General features: G+C 38.6%; 1 protein-coding gene and 1 pseudogene across 1 annotated transcript; both read left to right on the top strand.

Moving 5' to 3' along the window:
• The first annotated feature begins 5,134 nt into the window (after positions 1-5,134).
• Positions 5,135-16,578, top strand: galr2b (galanin receptor 2b). The gene is made up of 4 exons (XM_086176243.1): positions 5,135-5,291; positions 5,712-5,801; positions 8,835-9,217; positions 14,257-16,578. The coding sequence occupies exons 3-4, from the start codon at positions 8,844-8,846 to the stop codon at positions 15,017-15,019; spliced, it is 1,137 nt and encodes a 378-aa protein (XP_086032369.1). The 5' UTR covers positions 5,135-5,291; positions 5,712-5,801; positions 8,835-8,843; the 3' UTR covers positions 15,020-16,578.
• Positions 16,579-18,885: 2,307 nt separating this feature from the next.
• LOC147217342 (uncharacterized) lies at positions 18,886-21,668 on the top strand (annotated as a pseudogene).
• The last annotated feature ends 3,628 nt before the right edge of the window (positions 21,669-25,296 follow it).

Genomic DNA, 25,296 nt, shown 5'->3' with positions numbered 1-25,296 from the left:
CAACTAAATTACAGATGTACACACACCAAAAACATCTTTAAAGAACACTCCCCAAGCAAACTGTCTTACTCACAAATTAGCACCAACACAACAGAATCCGCAGTGGTTTCTATGACAACCTGGTGGTAATGCAGCTGAGACCCTGACTGATCTACACAAGCAATTTGCCTTGGAACTGTAGAATTTCCAATCTACAGTCGAGCCTTGTTCTACTGTCGGGGTGACTCCTCTTGTAAGGCTGCATAGATGTTATGTTTTCATTTAGTTTTTCCTAGCGGAAAACCTTCCGCCTCACAGTGCTCGCCGTTCACAAATTCAAAAACAGCTTTCGGGGTTTATGTGCATAAAGCATTTAACTGGCTGTCCAATGATAAGGGATCATTGTTTCCATTGAAACATTGAATGAAAGCGATTCCAATGGTATTTTAAAACAAATCCAGCGGAATGTGACTTTTTAAATGTAAAACCTATTTCATTCCACCATAAAAATACATCATGAAAATATCATCCTTGATATGAAGCAAGGGTTTGATAATGCGTGTAATGTGTTGCTTTCCTACCAAAGAGGTGACATCACAGTGAAATGAACAGGTGGATAGAATCTCATAATCTGGCCAGCAGAAATTGAATATTCTTTAGGCCGGCGAATGTGGTGGTTTTTGTTTGTTTGGTTTTGTTCCACCATCCGGCAATCCCTTTTTTTTGTGCTTTCTTGACATGAGGCAACGTCCACATCACGGCTTGATCAGGTTCGAACTATTAGTGTGTGGGGGCTGTTGGTCGCAGAATGCTCCACTGCTTTTACCCAATGCAGCCCATCTTTGTTTTCATTCACTTATAATATCATTTTGCGGCAGCCAACTCACAAACATTCAAGCTTGTGACATTTACTCTTGGGTGTCTTTTTTCTTTGTTGCATCAGGTCATTTTTCTTAGGTGAATGAGAACCAATTCAACCACTTACAATTCAACAAATGCAGTGGCTGTGTGGGCTTGAACTGAGGTGTGAGAATACGACCGAACAAAGCAGATTCTTCCACTTCATCCGTCATGATCTGATTTCTTTTTCTTATTATCCACAAAGACTGTGTTGCTCATTTCAATAATCGGCAATGATAGTTACGTATCAAGTTTTTCTCAACAGGGTCAGATTTCATTGACCTCTGCATGATGTGAATATGGAGAAGAATTGCCGACATGTTATTCCAACACATCCAGAGGTACGGTTGAAGGTCTGCTCTTTGTCATCCCAATTAAAATTCCCGAGTATCAATATTTTGGATCATCTCTGCCACTTTTGTGATGTAATTGGTAGTTGAAATACCTTCCCCCAGATGTGCCACTCAAGGCCGGGGGTGCCTGAGAAACACACTCCTCTATTTGTTGAACAAATTTATTTCTCATTCTCCTATATGTGCATAATCATAGTCGTTGTTTTAATCTATAGTTACTATTAATAACTAATAATTAGGATTCTCACCTATGTAATATTAAGAATTATGCAGGATATGTATTCTTCCGCACCTGAACATCCATGGCATTGATTTTTAAAATCCTCCAGTTTAATTTTGAAAACAGAAGATCATTTGTCACATGTGCGTTTTCAAATGAGGTTGTAGTATGACTTCGGTCTTCTGGGGCTTTATTAACACAGCGTTGGTATCTTTCTTGAATATCACATGATCCTGCATGCGTTGGGCTGAAACTTAGGCGAATATACCACTGATCATGAGAAAAAGTCGACATCTAACCTCGGACACGCCGTTAATTTCCTTCATAGCTACCATAGTGATTATATGTCTCCCTGCAGGATGTACAATGACACAGCACCACATGCAGAGCGGAAAGCAGTCCCGGTCTTTGTGTAGTGGTTCAGGAGCAAAATAAAAATGCTTTTAGACTCACGCAGAAGCCATTTCATTTACAACATGCCATAGCATAGTGATGATGAGTCTTCAGTATAATGACCTGCTTAGCATTTCCATCACATTTGCTATCTAATTGCGGTCTTATTAAAAAGGATGTTGTGATCCATATGAGATGCTGCTTCCATTAGCTCAGAAACACTGTTGCTTTGTGTGCATTTAACATACATTCATAATTCAAACATCAGAAAACAGCAATTTTGAATGTGTTTTCTCTGACATGAATGAAGGCGTCATAAGAAGATGCACAGTTGAAAGGGCTCTTGTGTTAGTTTCTTAAAGTTAAATGTAGACAAGTAGCCCATTAGCCTTGGTTTTCCAGTCAAGGTGGTCCAGATGAAATACCCAGTTTTCATGTTTTCTCACAGGACCATTTAGCATGTACTTAAATTGACTGGGGCTTTAAACAACATACTACCATACTACATGGACCATTATCATAACAGAAAATCTTCCACTTGTTGAGCTCTAACCTGGTAAAAGATATATGTCGGGGTCGATACTATAAACCGCAACAAATCCGAATAATTCATCGATACTGTGCATTTCTATTGGGACTGTTGAAATGCCAGGCTGTGCCTTGTGTTGAGGTCAGAAATCAATCCCATGTCTTCGCCATGCTTTCAGAGAGATCCATCTGTGGTCGCTATGGAAACATTCATAAGAAATAACACCCAGAGGTATTCTGAATGTTAATTTCCCTTATGGCAAGACCAGAATCTATCAAAGTCCAAACTAAGGTGTTTGCACAGGCTATAGTTCTTACCTATTTTAAATAGGGCCCGTTGGTTATGTACAGAATGCAGTGGAGAGAAGAATCATAACTCGTGTACTGCGTTGTAAACAACGGCAGTGGCTCAACGCCATGTTGAAACATTGGTCTCAGTGCAAATCTGCAAATCTTGATTGATAAGTAGCCACCTGCGTACTGGGAACACACTATCAGCTCTGCAGTTGCTCTAAGGCATTATCCAATCCATCATCAGCAAAATTAATCAAAAGGAGACAAGTACAGAACTATGTTTTCATTTTGGACTTATTTGCAGGCTCATTACGTTTTTTTTTTTATCTATATTTATAGATTTTGGCTTAGTGTGCCTCTGTGACACGGCAGTTGGTGCTTCTCTTCATTGTCTGCGGGGTGTTCTCCGCTTTTCTCTCATAATCCAAAAGCATGCCATAGGTTCCTTGAATACTCTTAATTTCCCAGTCTTGTGAATGTTTATGTCTGTATACATGGCTCTGAAATTGACTGGGATGCCCAGTAACAGCTGAGATTGGCTCTCGGCCCACTGCAACCCTAAGCGAGTCAGACCAGAGACTGCATGAATGATTTTGCCAACTTTCTATTTTAACTGTTACTTCTATAATGTTACGATCATATGGGGGTTATTGGGCTACAGTATGAAAAGTCAAATTAAATTCAAATGAATATACCCTGTTTGATCTGATACAAATGGCTGTTCTCATGTGTTTGCACGTGATGAATGATCCCTGTTTTGAGCTGCTTGGGGCCACACAGACCGAGGACAGGAGGTCAACTCAGTTTTTATCGGCAGCTTTAGGCATAACTAAGGAAAGCACACATCCCATTGGACTGCTCGTTCAGTATCATGCCGAGTGTATAAAGTCGTACTATATTGCACAGTTGATAAGGGAGTGTAATAAATGTTAGGTTCCCTTTCTTGTAACCATGATCATTGTTTGTATTGTTTTTTTTCTCCAAAACATAGCGGCAGTGTAAACATGACGTCAAAACATTGTTCGGTTTGTATGAGCAATATCATGCAGTTGAACGGATGATGGCTTGGAGCTGATGAGACACAATATCAGGGCTCGTGTTGGAACCCGGAGGAAAGATGAATGTGTCAGACATGAAACTTCCTATTAATTCTTAGTTGAATCAGGACTCTGAGCCAGTTCTGCATCTACAGGGAGAAAAACAAAGTATTTACTACACTGTCTTGAGTAGGCTGGAGATGGTGATCATGCCCAAGAGCTTGAATGATTCATTTTGAGTTTACAGTTGAAGCACTGGGTAAATAAATTAGGAGAAAACCTATTCCTCTCTTCATCAGCTGGTGTTCAGCTGTGAGGGCCTCTCTGGAGCAAAAACACCTCTTCTCTTCCACACGCAAATATTTTTTGGAAAATTCAAAGTACAATTACCAAAAGAAATAGGATTATCCTCAAGAGTTTCTTTATCTCATCACATTTTCCTATCACTGAGGCATCATCATAGTCACTTGTTTTTATCATATCAACACAAACTCTCTTTTTTGAAATCAGTGTTTTTTTGAATTCTGAAAGATTCAATAAATTAAATGAAAATCAAAATCAATGTTTTTAATGTCTGGAGTTCAGACAGTGACTCTGATTCTTCTTTAATTCTTTGAATTCTTTGAAAATCCCTGTACATCTTTGCTGCCAAAACCTAAAAAATGTTCTCTGGCTATGGACATTTTTATGTACTGATGAATACATAGACTTTTTTATTTCTAAATTGAGTCTCTTAGTAAATATAAAAAAGAAGAGTTGATCCAAGTGATGAATCTGTTGCTGTTGTCAGGGTAAGCATCTGAAAATGAAAAGAAATTTACATTATGGCCATGGTGATTTTGAAGTCTGTAAGGTCTGAAGTCTGAAGTCTGTAAATTTGCTGTGCTGATTGAGTATCGTGACTTGGGGAGCAGGATATTGGTAATATTAGACATCCCACACCTTGATGCTGTGCACTCATTTTAAAAATCAGACACTGTGCAAATATAACTTACTAATTGAAGCTAACAACAGTCGGTAAGAATGATATAGTTATCCCAAGCCCCCACCACCACCCCCACCGCACACCGAAAATAATTGATCGACTAAATTGAATTTTGCTCCCTCTTGACAGGCAGCGATTTTCCCTCTCTGTGTCACCACGACATGCGAAAGATGAATGCAGATGTGTGGGTCACCTCCTCATTAGGAGTCAGGCTGGTCCTGGTGCAAAGCCCAGACCCTTTAGAGCGTCTGTCGATTGTGAGACATCCGATTACATTCTGACCGTGAATGGATCGCCGAGATCTGCAGCCTCCTGCCATGCCTTTGCTCCGCAATCCCCTTCTGCAGTGAAGTGTGAACATTAAAGTGTATGTGGAGGAGGAGTTCTCACCAAGCGAAGGGAGGAGGGAGGTGGGGGGGGAAGAGTAAGATAGCAGCAACAAAGGCAGGCTGAAATGCAGAGTGAAAGAGGAGAGGATTCAGTGTTCAGGCCATGGGCATCTTTACGGAGCAGGTCCGGGGGTGGTGTTTCTGATCTGAGCAGCGCTTTGAGGCTTTGGATGCTGTCCTCTCATCATCATCATCATCATCGTCATCATCCCGGTAGGTCTAGCACACTGTTCTCCTCTCTAAAATGCATGCTGATTCCAGTGTTTGTACTGAACTGGGGTATTTAGCGGCCCCTCTTCAGTGCAAGATCATCACACACATTTTTTTTCAATGATGTCGTGATTACAGTATGGAAGGATTTTTATCTCTCGTCTAAAGTTTAGCTTCAGCTTCCCTTGAAAAATTTACTGGAGAAAATGTCACAACCTGAATTCTATTCCAGGTCAGCAGCATGTGGATAAAAAAATAAAAGCTAAATACATGGTGTGTATGTGTGTATGTCTGCTATATCTTTGCCTCCTCATCATTTCTGATCTGGAATTCCCTGTCAAAAAAATGAGGATGCTTCCCCAGAGAGTCCGGCTTGCACTAATATATTCCTACCCTCCCCCTCTGGCTCTGCTGTTTTAACAGTAACTGTTTGATTTCCAACATTTATAATGATGACCGCTCAACCGTCACGTTAAACTCCACCGAAGTCTGCCTCTTCAACAACCTGCCAAGGTGAGTTCTCTTGTAAACTTAAGCCTGTTGTTTCTCTGATCCCCCTGTTATTTTTGCTAATGTTCTTGACAGTCTGGAGTCTAATCTGTGGTATCTTGCTGTACCTAGAAAATTAATATCTATCCTCTATTTCTTTCCTAGTGGGCTAAAGATAAGATAAGATAAACTTTATTGATCCCCGTAGGGCAAATTATTTTGTCACAGCAGCGTACCGTTTATAAGCATCAATAAATATGAATATAAATATAAATAGGCAATTAGAAGACAATCAGATAATAGCAAAAGAGAAAATAGCAAAAAAAAAATGCAGATAAATGATAAATGACAGAGAGAGCAACAACAGCAACAAGATCGACGATAAGAATGGACGACAGAATGGGAAAAAAAAAGCGGGGAGCAAAAGCAGACAACCAAAACTGAACGACAACCATAAACAGATTGACAATAGCAATGACAGGAATAAAATAAATAAACAAAAATAGGCAGGATGCTAGTGAGCTAGGACCAATAAGGATAAAGAGTTAGGGCATGACAGGTGAATGTGTGAGCTAGTGAATGCGGTGAGGTAGTGAGGTTGTGGTAGCACAGATGCACCTCTTGCCGATCAGAGTCGTGTGTCGTCCAGACGGCTGTTATCGAGTTTGATGGGCATGGGCGCAAAGGAGCGTCGAAATGTTCAGTTCTGCACCAAGATGGGATGAACCGTTGGCTGAAAGAGCTGCCCATCAGCCACAGCTCATTGTTCAGGGGGTGGGAAGGATTGTCCAGGATAGCTCCCAGTTTGTCCTTTATCCTCCCCATTCTCACCGATTGGAGACGATCCAGGTTCAGCTTCACCACCGAGCGGGCTTTCCTCAATAGCTTGTTGAGCCTGTTGACCTCACTGGTCCTGGCACCTCCCCACCAGCACACTATAGAGCAGAATAGTGTGCTGGTTACCATGGACTAGTAGACGGTCTTAAGGAACTCCCTACAGATGCCAAATAACCTCAGTCTACTATGGCAGAACATCCTGCTCTGAACTTTCCTGTTGTGTGCATCTGTGGAAAGAGCTTGCAGCCTCACCCTGAAAAATCCCGATGAGACAAATTTGTCTGCAGTGCCCACTAGATTTAGTGGATTTCATTATCTCCTCTTATATCTTTCATAATTAGCTGGTCCCCGAGCTCGAGGCCATGTTAATGACTACTGCACGGGCAAAGTCAATGAAAACAACATGAATGTTTCATGATGTTCCATATTTCCCATTGTGGCTCACAGTGATTAAAATGTGTAAAAAAATATCTGAAAATAAGACTACATTTTGACATTTCAATCATTTAAATGAAGTCAATTTGCATTTATCAGGATTTTGCTTGCTCTTCTTCTTATAAAACCATGAGGTATATGATTTCTTCATTTGATTCTGATTCTGGTTCTGATTCTAATTGTGGTTCATCAGTTGTAGGGACACTGTGACTAAATCAACTTTTTTTTCTGGTTTTAAGACAATTCTTTCAACACAAGACTGTTGTTTTATATGAATATTAGATTGATACATATTGCAATTTTAAGGTAATCAAATTATATTATAGCATTTTCCTAAGTTTAATGAATTGGACAAAACACAAAGGTTGCTATATAAAGTGGCTCATAAGATGAGGCCAAGTGACACTTTGCGCTATCGATGTTTTCTGTACCAGATTGTCTCTTTACCTGCTATTCCAGAATACGTGCTGCCAGGAAGTCCAAGTGCCAGAAAACAGTTGACTTTCCCTGTTTTCAAATTAGAAGAGCTAATTGAAAACCACTCGACTTGATGCCGCGGCCATCCAACCTCATTGTTGCCTCAGAGCCGTTATGGAGGAGTTCTCTCGAAACCCTCCCTTGAAATTCTGATCATTCTTATAATCTCTCCGCATCCATCTTCATCGACACATCTTGTGTTGTAGAAATGGAAATGAATACGTGTCTGATATCTGGTCAGTCTGTTGCTTTTATTTTTCTGATAAGATTGTAATATATCATGGAAACAGATTGGAAACAACTATGATATTGATGCTTTTCCCTGCTCCTTAGATGTGGTTCTGCTCTGACAGATGGGCTTGAATAAAATGTAATGCATCTATATGAGTCCTCTCTGTGACTGTCTGTCTTTGCCATCAGCAGGCCCTCATTTAAATACCCAATTTGGTATTACTCATCCAAAAATTGCCTCGAAATAAGCCCCAAGAGTCCCCGTTGACGTCAATGAACAAAAAGACAGAACAACTAAGGACGTCACACACCCTGAAAGCAGGTTATTATTTGGCAGAGATTGGCAGAAATATCACTGCTGTCAAACTTGCCTCGGCAGGATGGCCACTCACAAGGTCTGGAGGGCTAAAAGTGTCTCTCCAGTGAAGGAATCCTAGGTGAGAATAATGAGACTCTGGATCTGAGAACCAGTTCCATGGATTATAGGAGAGAGAAGATGAATGCTCTGCCGCGAGAGGCTTTGTCCGCTTACCTGGAAATCCCTGATTTTAGATGTGATGACAAACTAATTGCCGTGGTATATTACAGTAATAAATGGCAGAAATTCTTTTCTCCTCACTTAAAAGAGACCTTCACTGTCTTTGTCTGCTTGTTGTGGAAAACAACTTTGCAACTTATTGACTTTGAATTTGAATTATTCTGTACGAACTGTATGTACTTTGAATGCCTTCATAATATCAGACCAGAGAAACATAGAGGTACAGTCTGCATACATGCAGTATGTAAATATTCTTGAGATCCTTTTGCAGACAGGCAAGTTTAGGTATTTTTCTCATTTATTATTGATACATAAATTTGCCTGCCTCACAATGTTTAAAAAAGAAACAAAAACAAGTCTAATGCACTGATAAACTAACTCCATCAGTATCATAGAAGCTTTTAGTTTATGAAAAATGGAAGAAACATTCCTCTATAACTGATTTAGGAAATGAAAGGGGGAAAAAACGATCATATCCTCTAGTGTGATGATGAAATTCATGTTGACGCAGGAATTTCTGCTTTCTTTTACTATTTCAGTGGTGCAAAATGTCTGATTTTGAGGATTTCAGCAAGGCAGTGGTCCATCTGAATGTGTCAGAGAGCTACCAGCTGAACCCCACCAGCGTGATCGTGTCGGTGGTCTTTTCTCTCATCTTCCTGCTGGGCACCGTGGGGAACAGCCTGGTGCTCGCCGTGCTGCTGCGGAGCGGACAGGTCGGATACAACACCACAAATCTGTTCATACTCAACCTGAGTGTGGCTGATTTCTTCTTCATCATCTTCTGCGTCCCTTTCCAAGCCACTATCTACTCTCTGGAGGGCTGGGTGTTTGGGTCCTTCATGTGCAAAGTGGTCCACTTCTTCATCAACCTCACCATGTATGCCAGCAGCTTCACCTTGGCTGCTGTATCTGTTGACAGGTAAGTTAATCACATGCTAATCACTGAAGAGAAAATCCAAGAGTTGCCTACCAGCTTGTCATATTAAGCTATTAAGAAGGAACAACACAATGTGCCAGCTGTAAAATTGTTCAAAAATTACAAAAACATCTCGCCTCCGCAGATTCGGTGGTGCGAGACTTCAGCAGCTGACGAGAGTCTAGACGTTTATCAAGTAATACATGAACCGCAGAGTGGATTTCAGATCTTAAAAAAAAATGTGTTGTCAACAAGTTGGAGTGAAAAAACACAATGTCAGACAGCAGCAGCCCATGTATTCAACTTTCATGACATGAAGCCGAGGAACCTCGGTGAACACTAGCCTTGTTATATGTCAGATTGACATGAGCGCCTTTCCATATTGCAACTTCCTATAATAACCACTAAAATTTATAAAGTGCAAATGCAGCCTGCAGAGTTCAATTCAAATATGATTGGAGTTTAATGTGCCTATCGGGTTTATCATTGGAAACAAAGATATGGGAACAGAGTCACTGCAGAATTGAATATTTAGTAGATGCCAGCAACAGTTGAGATATAAGTATATCTTTTTATCTCGCATTGTGATGGCATCCCATTTATCCTTGTATGCAACCTGGTTTCATTTGAAGGTTTCAGTTTGTGAACACACTCCAGCTTCTTCCATACTACATGATTCCCTTATTATATTTCAATCTGAAACTTGAATCAGGTTATTGTCTTCCAAACTTAAGGGACTCGTATCTACGGCTTTGTCATGTAGCCAAATGTGTTATCCTGTGGAGTTAATATGTCAAAGCTTGTTCTTCCCCATCAGATGAATCCTGGGTGGGTGGGGCCTGAATGAGGTAATACAATCATGGAGATTCAAAGAACCCACACTTTAGGAATAAATAGTGATTCAATTCATATGGATATAACCAATGGCTCTGAGACACATGGACAAATTTGTTATTGCATAGGTTATGATACCTTTATCAAAAAGGCTGCCATTCAACAGTTATCATAATCATTATAACGGAGATAATGGTCTTAAAATAATTGTTTATCTGTTATATGAAAACATTACCTCATATTATTGTGCCCAAACGAAGCCAGACCAGACTAGTATTAACTTGATCTCAATCATGACACTGAAAAAGAAGAAGAAAAAAAACAATTAATTTTCTTCATTTGATGGATGAAGAAAGTTTGTATGGGCATCTGCTATTGGTTGGTCATCACAAACTAACTCCAAATACTCTTATATGTGAACAGTGTATGTTAAATGCATTTCCCCCCCAACCTTGATGTGCCTCTTAATCATGCTGGTATGCTCTTAGTTCATTTGTTGACTGGATTGTGATTGACACCAGTAGTCAAGATCGAAAATGGTGACCTGCACCAAAAATTGCTCTGAAAATATACTGATATACCATAAACACTAATATTGCAAACTAGTGTTTCTGCTAGTATATTTTGACAATTTACTGTTGTGTAAATGGTAGTATAAAGGAAATTGTGGACGCTTTCCACATGATAATTTATTCTATCGAGCTTTTTAAAGCAGAGGGGGTATATTCCCAGCCACCACTTGAGAAAGTGTTTTAAATTAATGACTGATTCAATCATTTAAAGGCCCAAATCATTTATTCATGAATGAATAAATACATCCGTAAGTCAGAATCAATAAAAGGCAGAATGTAACAGTGCTCCGGAGAGCACAACCTGGTAATTTGATGAAGTGTAATTGATTGAAGAAAATGTAGTGATTTTAGCCAAACAATATAAAAGCGTTAGCGTTGTTTTCACTGCAGTTATATAACTTTCCGTGCTGCACGTGACCTACGACACCATACAAAGATATGCATCCAACCATCCATCATCTGCCGCTGATCCTGCACTCAGTGGGATGCTGGGTCTTATCCCTGCTGTCATCGGGTAAGAGGTGGGGTACACCCTGGACCGATTACCAGTCAATTGCAAGGCCACAGACAGACTACCATTAATTCACTCACTCATTCGGGCCAATAACCTGCTGCATGTTTTTTGGACTGTGGGTGGAAACCCATGCAGACACAAGCTGAACATACAAACTCCACACAGAAAGACCCCCTTGTCTGAATCGAACCAGGGTTTTTGATGCTGTGAGGCCAAAGCGCTAACCATTGTGCTGCAGTGCCACCCCATCCAAAGATATGCATCCTAAAATTCTAAATCTTGTGTAAGAACCAAGCATTATTCACACATGAAAATTATATCCCTCATAGCATTAGCTTCAAGCTATCATTTTACATTGGGTAACAGTTTTAGATCAGTCAATATGGACTGAGTGCGGCTGACCCCCTCCCACCTCCCACCCCCGGCTTGAACTGCCTCTGTTTACTCTTTTGAGAACTTTATAGATTTCTTTCAGTTTCCCAGTCAGACGATTTCTAATTAGTGAGGAAAAGAGAAGGGACATTTGACTTGGGAGGGTAATGAATTTCTCCCACTTCTCTGCCCAGTTCCTCGGCTGGAGGTAGAAAAGCTGCATCTCAGACTGTGCACTTTACTCCAGCAAACCCAGTGGGACTGAGGTCACAGTTCAGCATGGATGAGCAGCAGCAACAGCATCCACTTTTAATCCAAAGTCAGTGTTCTCTACTCTTTGGAGGTGCTTCTGTGATTTTAAGGAAAATGTTTCCTGCGAAAGTGACAGCACTTATATAGAGAAATAAAAAAAAATGTCCCTTTCACCCCCTCATGGGAGTAATGTGTTATTATCAATTCCAGGTCTCTTAACCAGAGGCCTGGGAACAGTATCTTACCTCTTGCTTGAAATCAGATTTTAGTTGGATAACATCCAATCACAACTGCCACTTTACATATAGAGTAGGCCGTCTCGACCGGTCTGGAGAAAACAATTGAAAGAAAGTGTCAAATGATAGCAGTAGCGCTGACAATTATGTGGATAATTTGTGGATAATTGATATCGAGAGACAAGTGCTTTGAAACGGCAAGGTCTGAAAGCGTTATTCAAGTTGAGACTATTTAGCATTCATATTCACTGTTGAAATAATAGAGTAATAAGTCTAGTTCAGTTTAGTAAGTTCGATCAAGCCACGTCCTATGGGAACCTGTGAAAGAGAGAGCCCAAGGACTTAGTAGAGAAGCTCCTTTATTGGACAATGCTCCCAGACACTGCATATATAGGGGGTGTACTGTATACACAATAAATGGTACTCAAAAAGGCTACAAAAACCCATGTCTTTATAAACCAACATGTAATGCACCTTGAGGTATGAATGCAAGAACGAACTGACATTCAAGATTGATCGGGTTAGATATAAAAAAACCTTCATGCCCTGACAAGGGCTTTCTGTCTGAGTAGAAACTTACAGGATTATATCAAAAAAGATAAGCAACTAAACAGAAATATCAGTATGTTTCTGCTCTTATTCTGTTAAAAAGGCATATCATCTAAGAAAGTGGAGAAGTATCAGATGTAAAATAAAGCTAATGATACTTAATCTGAAGCTGGAGTATCTTCAAAAAACACTAAAGGTCTGCATGTTCAAGATACAATGACTGCTTCTACTTTATTAAGTTATCCTGTTGTCCTTTGAACAAAGATGTTTTTGTCCACATCCGGTGATGTTTCATAGAGCGGAGGGAATGTTTCTCGACAGAAATCTCAGGTGTTGGGCATCGGGGCAAGTATGGATAAACAGGTTTGTTTGCTACATTTGCCTTTGGGCAAAAGAAGCAGTAAAATAGCAACTGTCCCTTTTCTTCGGAAAACACATCAGCCACACTAAATATAACTTTCTAGGCCACAGACAGATGAAAAAGGTCATATCTCTTTGTGGTGGTGTTCTGTATTCATTCAAGGCGTAAAAAATAAATGGCTTCTTGTAAAAAATATACACACCATTGTGCTGTCTATGTAGGCACACAATAAATTTACAATCATTTATCCAAGCAATGCATTTAGAATCAGCCTCTATTGATAAAAGCACATGAGTAAAATCAAAAATGAGGTTCAGATAATGTGTCATATTTTCCATTTGTTTTTATTTGTAACAATATAAAGGGATTATGATGGGATATGTTCCTCGGTGTGAACCCTGGCAGTTAGGACAGTGAATGTGGAGGTGGCAGATCCCCCTGTTGATAGAAGCAGCTATTATAATCTTTCACCTGCACGATCAACATAAAAGCAATTCAAAGGACTGTAGAACTCCATCAGAGCTCAAAGAAAGCTCTGATGCACAACAAAGCTGTTGTTTTTTTGTACCATCAAAAATGCATCATTATCTGATTCTGAAATAATGCTACCTGGGGAAAAAAAAAATAGGAGGAGTAAATCCATGCCAACTTCTTTAATTTGAGAAAGAAAAGTTTTCACACACAAGTAAGAAAGCTTAATTTATTTTTGCTGCATTTAACTTGCATTTGATTGCGGTCTATTTTTTTTTTTTTTAATTAAAACTGATCATCCACAGATTTGAGCAGCAGGAGATAACTGAGGATGGGGGGATGGAGGGAGATGAGGGATGAGACAAGTGGAATGCTATTTCCCAAGTGCAGAATACAAGTCAATCTTCAATGTTTCATAAAGTAAAATTGAGCCCATTCCGGTTTAGAATAGGCTGAGCAAAAAAGTAGAACATCCTTTGACATTTAACTATTCCCTTGAAAAAAGAAAGAGCTGGTTATTTTGAAGTCCATCCCAAACCAAACTGATATATTTGTCTTCTTCTGCTTCCCCACGGTTTTAAAGTCACCACTCCAGTCTCGTGTAATTTTCAGACAGTTATATGAAAAATGTGATTTTGAGATTCATTGAGAACAAGCCTTTTTCAGTTTTTGTTACCTTTTCCGGGTGTTGCTGGCTGGCTGTCTTTCAGCATTAGCTATTATTTACACTACACCATTAAGAGACATATTGGCACCATCTGAAGACTGGATCACACAGTATAGCAGTTGAAGGGTGAATAACATTTAATATTTTGATGTTTGTTATGGCTATTTGGATTTGCTGGAGTTCCTTTTTTTTATGAACGCTCTCTCTTCTTCAGATACCTGGCTATTCGCTATCCACTCCGCTCAAGGGAGCTGAGAACCCCTTGCAATGCAGTGGTTGCCATGGTCATCATCTGGGGCCTATCCTTGGTCTTTGCTGGTCCCTATCTCAGCTACTACGACCTGATTGAGTATGACAACAGTACAGTTTGCATTCCCGGCTGGGAGGAGCAGAACCGCAAAATGCTGGACACGTGCACCTTCCTCTTTGGCTACGTTATTCCCGTCTTGATCGTTAGCCTCTCGTACACTCGGACCATCAAATACCTGTGGACGGCTGTCGATCCCCTGGACGGCATGTCTGAATCCAAGAGGGCTAAACGCAAAGTGACCAAGATGATCATCATCGTCACAGTGCTCTTCTGCATATGCTGGCTGCCCTACCATGTGGTGATCCTGTGTTACCTCTACGGAGACTTTCCTTTCAATCAGACTACGTACGCCTTCAGGCTTCTCTCCCACTGCATGGCGTACGCTAACTCTTGCGTAAACCCTATCGTCTACGCTCTGGTATCCAAGCACTTTCGGAAAGGCTTTAAGAAGGTGTTCAGCTGCATCCTCAGTAAAAACGGGAGAAACAAGGTCCACGTGGTTCACGTTGCCAACACTGTGCCGGGCTTCGAAGCCGGCTCCACAGAGGTATCTCAGATGAACGAGGAGCACGTACGGCAGAATGAATGTGAAATGATGAACAGACGGATTGTCGAGCCAAGAGAAGCCACGGTGACTCTCAATTCGCCCTTTCAAAGGCAAACTTGACCAGTAATCAACCAGGGGAGTCACAAAGCAGGAAATCAAAGTCCCCAATCTGGCAGAAGCCTCCAAAACACATTAGAACCTCATAAATGCTTAATGGCCTCACTGCTGTGTGTTTACTAGACCCAGAGTCTGTGGCTTCCGGATTAAGCTTTGCCTTACATATAACTAAAAAGAACATGTAAAAAAGGTTTGAAAAAATAAACTCTGTTATCATGCAGATATATTTTATTAGCAAACAAGGAACTAATTGATGGATCTAAGTACAGATTAATTCTATAATTATATCATGTCCAAGAGGGAGCCTGCTGCCAAAAAGGTGTGTTTCAGTCCAGTTTTCAATACCTTGAGTCAGAGGGGTCTGTAATCTCTTGGGATATCCTGTTTGCACCCTTTGCCTTAATCATGGCTTGCACTTTGACATCCATTTATAATTTCCTTTCCTTTGACAGGTCAAATGTCTTTATCACTTTGCCAGTAGCAGATAATGTGTCCTTGCTGTAACTCTTTTATAAGTGTTGTATGGGGTGTCCAACTATGACAGCTGATTTTATTTGTGTACCTTAGATCCTCAACAAAGAGGATCAGGTTTTGTGTCATCATTTCATCGCAGTCCTTCTGACTGATTGCTCTAAATCCTTTTTTCTTCCTTTCAAAATCATCTTTCCAAGTGAAACTCAGTCTCTTTGGTCTGCTTGAGTTTTATCTTGCATGCAGATGCTCTTTGGTCTCTTCACTATATATGTTTATATTCTGTGATAGAATGATGTGAAATATGTTTTTTTGGAAATCTAAATAGAAATTATTTTTCAGTTTCCTGTCAGAGTTCAAAGGTGTATGCAAGGATACAAGCATTTGGACGGGGCTGTGTATAAAGCAGTTGATGACTTTAAGGGTTTATTACATTTCATAGTGTTAATTAAATATTAAGGGCAAAGTATGTTCTGACACATTAAAATAGCAGATGTTTGCTTTATGTATAGACTAATTACGGCATGTTTCTCATTGTTGATTGGTTTGAAGTACTTAATTGAATGTGTTTGAATCAGCACAATGAGTTGTTTAAGTGTTTAATAGTTATGTATTTCAAAATGTATATATTTTGCGTATTTCATGTAGTTTCAACTTTAAAGAATGTAGAATTATTCTCAGTGTTCATATTGAAAATATACATTAAACTCTGAAAACAAAAGCAGATTCTAATTATAAATTCGTCTCTGTTTGGATGTATATCGTGTCCTACCTCAGACTGATAAATATGAAACAGAAAAAATATATAAATGTCCCAATGCCTCATTGTGTGCTCACATATGTGTGCAATTCCCTTGCACTGACAATTACTTTTATGTTTTATAACTGTTATAGTCTCTATTACTTATCTATAATAAAGGAATCTCTGTTTGTCCTCTTTCATTATTTGAACTTTCCAAATATAATATAATATATATATATATATATATGATCATATCTCTATCTATATGATCATATAGACATGACATATTTATTAGTGCTAAGGAATACCATATCTGATATTCAATTTCACCAAAATAAAATATTTTCAGTGGAATGCTCTTTTTGTCTGACTTTTTTATTCAATACTAAATTAAGTGAGATCTATTCATCTGCAAGAATTAATGATGCAATCAGACTAAAAACATCTGACATCTCTATTCAGCAGGAGTGAATCCCCTTGGATGTGGGAGGCAACCACCGTTTTCATCTTTATCTTGTCACACAGGCAACAGGATTCTGGTACCAAGGGAAAAGATAATTCAAAGCATCACAATTTACTTCCAAGCAAGGCAGATATGGAATTCTCTCACAGTATTATAAATATCAATCACACCATAGTCGCTTGCAGCCTTTAACACATGTTGGCTACTACTGTTTCTTGCTGCAGAAACCACTAAGGGTGTAATTGAGTAAGGCAAATCAGTAGATCCCTCAGAGACCACTGCCTCTTTGAAAGAGAAAGAGAAAGTTCACTAAAAGCCACGCTGTGCTATTATGCTGGCTCGCCAAGAGACTGAGTCTGCACTTGTTTACAAGAGAGAAGCATTCTGAAAGCTACAAGTTTTTGATCTTTTAACAAAGGTGTTCCTTTACTTGGAGACTTTCAGTGATTCTTTGTGTTTGTATTGGCCTTCTTTTACAACCTCAAGGGTAAAAGCCTGTATTTAACAAAAAAATATAAAATTTCATGCTGTAATTGTGTTCACAGCAGGTTAAATCGAGGTCAAGCTTGATCAATAATCGGGGGCTTACAGTAGCAGCACAGGCACTGGATGGGAATAGATGACAGATCACCTAAAGGATGTGATGGGCTAAAACATGACAGCTACACCTTCAGTGAGGTCTAGCTTTTATTTCAATTACTTTCTGTTGAAAAATTATTTTTAAAGTGACATACCATTTTCTGTGGGGTCGATATTGATTGATGTTAATTGGACCAGCTCGAATAAAAGACAAATCTATTGCCTTGCTTCAGTATTAAGAGTTCATTGTTTCTTTTTCATATTTACAGACAAACTGTAACTAAGTACCGAAAATAATAAATAATAATAAAATAATACTGAATAAATAAAGAATGACACGGTGATATATCATAAATACATACTTAAAACATATATAAACACATATCATTCGTACTTTTTTGAGATTATCATGACATATTACTTTTAAATGAATATCCTACATGTGTATTTGTAGTTGCCTTGACAACAGGAGAGCTGTAACACCAATAGAGCAAGCTGTTTAGTTTGTAATCACATAATCACACATCACTCTGGCGTCTCTTTCTTGTCTGTGTGACATTTTGGGGGGAGAAAAAGATAAAAATGCAGCTCACTTTTTTTTAGTAAATAATTTTTTCCCAGGCCAGTGCAGAAAAATGTAGGTGACATTTTTTAATCGGAATATCTATCTATCTATCTATCTGTCTATCTATCTATCTATCTATCTATCTATCTATCTATCTATCTATCTATCTATCTATCTATCTATCTATCTATCTATCTATCTATCATCCATCCATCCATCCATACATCCATACATCCATCCATCCATCCATACATACATACATACATACATACATACATACATACATACATACGAGTGTCTAAATGTATGATTGTATGTATAAATTTGAGTATGTATAGATATACATGCATTTATTCATTTATTTATGTATTTATTTATGCCACTTACCCTGCAGTCAGGATCCCTGGGGGCCTCAGCCTATCTCAACTAACAATGGGTGGGAGGCGGTGTTCATGCTGGACTGTTTGCTAGTCGATCACAGGGGCCACAATAGAGACACACAACTATTCAATCCCTCATTCATGTCTGGGCAATTTAATCCAATAACCCGATAATGTCTTTGGACTGTGGGAGGAGAACCTGAGGGAAAACAGATGCAGACACAAAAAGAACAGGCTTCCATGATAGAATTGAATCATGTACTTGGAACCATTAACCACCTCATACATACTACATATTTACAATAAATGTAATATATATGTAATGTGCAAAAATGTAACGTTCTGGAGGTGAAAAGAATGTCAGATAGACTTATGAGTCTGAAACTGGAAATTGAAGGTGTGATGCTCAATGTTGTTAGTGGCTATGTGGATGTGAATTTGAAGAGAAGGAGAAGTTCTGGAATGGGTTAGATGAAGTGATGCAGAATATCCCCAGGAATGAGAGAGTGGTAATTGGTGCAGAAACATAGGGTAACTTATAAGAGCAGAGGTAGGAGCACACAGGTAGACTACATCCTGTATAGATGAGGTAACCTGAAAGAGATCAGTGACTGCAAAGTAGTTGCGGGTGAAAGTGTAGCCAGACAGCATAGGATGGTGGTTTGTAGGATGACTCTGGTGACAAGAAAGATCAAGAGGACAAAGGCAGAGCAGAGGACAAAGTGGTGGAAGCTGAAAAGTGATGAGTGTTGTATGGTTTTCAGGGAGGACTTGAGAAAGGGTCTGGGTGGTCAGGGTAAGCTTCCAGATCATTGGACAACAACAGCAAGTGTTATCAGCGAGACAAGTAAAAGAGTACATGGTGTGTCATCTGGACAGAAAGTAGATAAGGAGACTTGGTGGTGGAATGAGGAAGTGCAGGAGTTTATAGAGAGAAAGCCGTTAGCAAAGAAAAAGTGGGATACTGAGAGGACTGAAGAGAACAGACAGGAGTACAGGGAGATACAATGTAAGATAAAGAAAGAGGTAGCAAAGGCAAAACAGAGGGTGTACAATGACTTGTATGCTCAATTTGATAGTAAGACGGGTGAGAATGATCTATACAGGTTGGCAAAACAGAGATATAATCACTCTGACCTGTACAACAGGTCAGAGTGGTTAAGGATAGAGAGGGAAAATGTATTGACAGATGCTAGAAGAGTGATGGGAAGATGGAAAGAGTACTTTGAAGAGCTGATGAATGTGGAAAATTAAAGAGAGGCAAGGGTAGAAGACGTGACTATTATAGACCATAAAGTAGCCCAAATTGGGGAAAGTGAATTGTGGAAGGCATTGAAGCGAGTGAAGATTGGGAAAGCAGTTGGTCCTGATGATATACCCGTGGAGGTGTGGAAGTGTCTAGGAGAGGCAGCGGTAGATCTTCTGACTCTATTATTCAACAGGATCTTAGAGAGTGAGAAGATGCCTGAAGAATCCAGACAAAGTGTGATGGTGCCTATTTTGAAGAATAAAGGGAATGTGCAGAATTGTGGCAGCGATAGAGGGATAAAGTTGATGAGTCGTACAATGAAGTTATGGGAATGTGCAATGGGATGGGCAATCTGTTATGGGATAAGAGTAGTGGAAACTAGACTGAGAGCAGAAGTCAGCGTTTGTGAACAGCAGTACGGCTTCATGCCTAGAAAGAGTACTCCAGATGCAGTATTTGCATTGAGAATGCTAATAGAGAAGTATAGAGAAGGCCAGAGGGAGCAACAATGTGTTTTTGTAGACCTAGAAAAAGCATATGACAGGGTGCCAAGAGAGGAGCTCTGTTATTGTATGAGGAAGTCGGGAGTGGCAAAGAAGTATGTTAAACTGGTGCAGGACATGTATGAGTGTATTTACACACATATGTGTTTATACATACATACATATATAGTACATGTACAATAAATATATATGTATCTACTGATAGACTGTATATGTATAAATGTTTGCATAAAGAGAGGAAATTAGAGAGTATTCCACTTGTGCTCAAACAGGAGTAAATCATTTCAGCAACAATAAAGGTTTTCATAATTAATCTGAAAAATAATGAATTCATAATTGCCTCTGTAGATGAGCAGATGTTTTTCCACAACACGAACACCTCATGAATGTTGCCGTCCCATGGGTTTCACACTTGCGGCTGCAGAGACATGCACAGGTTTTTCATTGAACACAATTTATTTACCAAATTGGCAAATTTGAGTTGACATAAGAGTGTATTGCCTTTTTTTGACTGTTAATGCTTGATAGGACATTGGTTGAGAAATTAGAGCTTAATAGCCTGGAAGGGATTACGTAAACATCACAGACCTTGAGAGAATCTGTGTCAGTGTTGTGGTTGTCCAGGAAACCAGTTATGGGTCTAAAACAATTGTTTCACACTTAAGTATGTTTTAATTGTGAGCAATTACTACCATTACTTTTAAATACAACATCGATCAGGGTTAAAAATGCCCTTTTATAACTTAAGAAAGTGAAGTTAACTGATTCAGTTTGGTCCCTGAGCTGACTACTATTGGAATACTTGAAACATTAAGGCCTCTAGGTACCCTTTAAAATAATTTCAATGTTCAAGGTGGATTTGTTTTTAATGATTTGCATATAACATCTAGGCCCTAGATGTTGAAATCTCTCCCTTGATTCTAGGGAGAGATTTCTAAAGTGAGTTGATCACTGCTACGACCAGTTAACAAATGGTGCCCCCTTCAGTCTGTGAAAAGTCCTACATTTATTTCTTCTTATAAGCCTACACCCCCCCCACACACACACACATATATGACATATATATATATATATATGTATATATATATATATATATATATATATATATATATATATATATTTATTTCATATATGATTTCAGGTAGTTAGGGTCAATATTCCAGAGCAACGGAGAGTGTGGAAAAGAGGTGAAGAGACGGGTCCAAGCAGGTTGGAATGAGTGGAGAAAAGTGTCAGGGGTTCTATGTGATAGAAGAACATCAGCCAGAGTGAAAGGAAAGGTGTACAAGACAGTGGTGAGACCAGCGATGATGTATGGACTAGAAACTGTTAAAATGACCAAAAGTCAGCAGGCAGAACTAGAGGTTGCAGAGATGAAAATGTTGAGGTTCTTTTTGGGAGTGACCAGGATGGATAGGATTAGGAATGAGTCTATCAGAGGGACGGCACATGTTCGATGTTTTGGAGAGAAGGTCAGAGAAGCCAGACTGAGATGGTTCGGTTACGTACAGAGGAGGGATGGTGAATATATTGGTAGACAGATGCTGGAGTTGGAGCTGCCAGGCAAGAGGTCTCGAGGAAGACCAAAGAGAAGATTTATGGACGTAGTGAGAGAGGATATGAAGGTAGTTGGTGTGAGAGAGGAAGATACAGAGAATAGGGCTAGATGGAGAAAGTTGACTCGCTGTGGTGACCCCTGACGGGAAAAGACGAAAGAAGAAGATATAGATATGCACACACACACACACACACATACATACATACAAAAAAATATATATACATATATATATATATGCTTTCTATTTTCTACATCAAGGAAATTTTTTCCTCATTTGGCCAACTTCAGGTATTATGGACGACACCAATTAATCTCTATCATTTCCTAGTCAATTCAATAATTTCATTATATTGTGCCAAAATCAGAACTCAAGTTTGTCTCATGACTTCTTAGATGTAAAGCAGATCTGGACCACAACCTCTAAAATTATTTACAGAAACCAATCATTCCACCAATGAGTAAGCACTTGGTGACAGTGGCAAGGAAAAAATACCATTTATTGTGTAGAAACCTTAGACAGATCTAAGCTAAACGTGGGCGGCCTTTTGCCAAGCCCACTGGTTAAACCCAGGGACTTGGGAGAAGACATAAGGTTGATATGATGCATTGGTGATAGGACATAAAAATAGACAGGATGGGAACATTGAAAGAATGAGAGAAGTGCATAATAGGATATCTAACAGCAGAGTAAGCTATGGCAGTAAATGACAGCGAAAGTTCATTAAAGGACAGAAGTCAGGTGCTGGTTTATTGCAAGTATTTATTGTCCGGATACCTTTTAAACGGTAACCATACTAGCTATTGAGCAGAAACAGGTCCAGGGTTCCTAATGTGCTGCCAGAATTGCTGGTAAAGACAATTTACGCTGTACACATTTGCACAGAAAAAACTGGAAATTGTATGAGACATTTAAACAAGACTTCACAATAAAAAAAAAAAATTCTGGTGATCGTGTCCCCACATTTGTTTGACAGCCTAACTGCAGACATCATTAGTAATAAAGGCACTCTGATATTTATTATATACATTTCATTCATGTTAAATAATAAATGTTCACTTCTGGGATTTTCACAGTAAGAATCATAAAGTATCCGATACACTATGGTTTATTTAAAAGAATTAAATATTATAGCCCAGAAGGGCATTAACAACATCGATCATATAGCCAAAAATGTATAATTTAACAAAAGAAAAATGCTGTCAATATAATAAACTTATTCCTTAAAAATGTAGGCATCTTAAGCAAACTTGGACATCAAGCAAATAAAAGCTAGAAAATGGATGCACTGTGAGTCTATTCAACAATACTCTGCATTAAAGGCTCACTTGTGTCGCACAATTTATGCTATTTAGAAAAAGGTTTCATCGTATCACACCTCAGTGTGGCTCGGCGCAATCAGCCAAGTAAAGGTTAAAGAAATATAAAATAAATTGAAGGCCTTTATTCAAAATACCACAAAGGTTTCTTTGCTGGCTGTGCTATTAGCTTTCAGGTTTATTTTGTATCCCAGCAGGGGTCAAGTAGTTTTAAATAACAGTAATAATGCAAATTAAAATCAAAATTTAAGTGATATTTCCAAGGTGCTTGAGAGCTTATATTCATGCTCTGTACCTTATCTGCGCCAAAAAACGTTCTGGCTTCCCATGCGAGACATTTTCACTAACATACAGTCTATGCAATAAATACAAAATATAAGTGCTGCCTCAAAAAGAGCGTGAATGCCATGGGATACATTTTAAAGTATATGTACGTTTCACTTTCTCTTTGGTGCGACGGGATCTATGGAGGACACTCATGCTGTTCCATAAATGCCTGTCAGGCACAAGATGTGATCATCAAGACAGGGATTCCAGATTGGTTTTCAGGCAGCCCCTCTTTTCTGATTGACCAACTACGCAGGGTTAAAGCATTTAAAGATAAATTCAACAGGGATGTTTAGATTGTCCAAAATTATTAACATCTTTAAGTTGAACAAAAACACAAAACAAAACCTGACGTAAACACAAGCCAAAGACGTTTCCATAGTCTGTTAGCCCTCATTAGATTTGTGTTTATTGACCTTCATTATATATCATACTCCTACCATTATTGTAAAATGAACGTATGAACGATAAAGCACTTACTGTATGTTTCACAAAAACTGTTTGACCTTCATTGCACAAACAATACAATCCTTTAAAGGCATGTGGACGACATGCAGCATGTCCTTCATTCAAACGCTGATAGGAACTTCTTGCCATTCAGATGTGACCTTGAAACTGCAGGGAAAAGCGTTCCAACATGAGCAACACTGAGTGTTGTAACGCGGATGCTTGTACTTGATTTAACGTTCCAAATTTCTTTTAAGAGTCCATTTTGATCATTGTTTCATCATTACAATTGGAGTGTGTATTTCTGCAATTTTGGAAAAATTGCCTTTTGACTAAAATACTCTATGTATGATGTCCTTTTCAGGTTTTCAGATTAGGAGGAAAAATGCTGATCATCAGGTTCAATCTTATTGTTTTTGATAGTGTTACAACATCAGTCGTTGTTAATCTGAAGTCAGACTACACACACTTAGGCTTTGTTGTTAAAATGAATAGGGATGACCATAAAGATATAAGCCAATACTGAGTGACAAGAAAAATATGAGGATATTAAAGAATTACAACTCTGTCAAACATGAAAACTCATGGACATGGGTAATGATGAAAGTCATAGGTTCATGAAAAAAAAATTGGATTTCACAGAAACATTAATAGGAAAATGTTAAAGAAACATTCAAAAATTAAAAAAATAAAACTGTTAGTTCTGTAATCATTTTGCAAGGCCCTTATTAACAAAGGCATATGTTGATGTCACCTCTAGTGTTGTAACAGCAAAATAATCATTCATATATATATATATATACATATATATAAATATACATATATATATATATATACATACATACACACACACACACACACACATACATACATAGAAATACACGCGTGTGTGTATATTTATATACACACACATACACAAATATAAGTATATCTATAATATAAATATGCATATATACATACATATACACACACATATATATATATATGCATATATATATATATATATACACATGCATATATATATATAGATATATATATGTATACATAGAACAATGCTGAAGTTGCTAAAGTATATATTTCTAATATAGTTTGAGAATAAATCTGATTTTTTTTAATCGAAAATTGATATCCATAGATCCAAGATCCAGCATTGAATCAGACTTTAAACAAATCAATGAGAGCATCTTGTCTGACAATCAACTTTTTCCCCTCCTTTTTTCTTTAGATCCTGAAATGTAGAAGAGGCAGCTCAAACTTCTGAATTTTGGGGCTGAACTTCTATTATATTTGATATTTTTATATTTACTGTAACTGCTAATATTAAGTTGTTTTTCTGATTTTAAAATTTGTTTTATTAAATAAAGGACAACACCACAACTGATAATAATAGTATTGGTTAAAAATTATGGTAATAATAAATGCACAAATGAACAGACACTGTCTTAGTACTGCATGAGGCTGTTGAATTTGATAACAGTGGAAAGGATGTTGCTTCCTATTTTTCTGGTCACTCAGTGATTGGACTTTTAGACAAATTATGCCACAGCCAATGACAGCGGGTTTATGAAACAAGTGAGGAGAGCGACTCAACGCCTACTGCTGAAATGACTGGAAAACGATGACAACACCGTGAAAAGCAACAACATTAGCGTCCCAAGGGCATCCACTTTGAGTGAGCA

This window comes from Fistularia commersonii, chromosome 28 (assembly GCF_037954325.1).
Source record: "Fistularia commersonii isolate RoL2024-O1a breed Wild chromosome 28, RoL_Fcom_v1.0, whole genome shotgun sequence".
Lineage (NCBI taxonomy): Eukaryota > Metazoa > Chordata > Actinopteri > Syngnathiformes > Fistulariidae > Fistularia > Fistularia commersonii.
This window is presented reverse-complemented; position numbering and strand designations above follow the sequence as displayed.

Coding starts and splice junctions, on each gene's coding strand:
- galr2b (XM_086176243.1), top strand. CDS start 8,844: ATGTCTGATTTTGAGGATTTCAGCAAGGCAGTGGTCCATCTGAATGTG. Junction 9,218..14,256: donor GCTGCTGTATCTGTTGACAG/GTAAGTTAATCA, acceptor TCTCTTCTTCAG/ATACCTGGCTATTCGCTATC.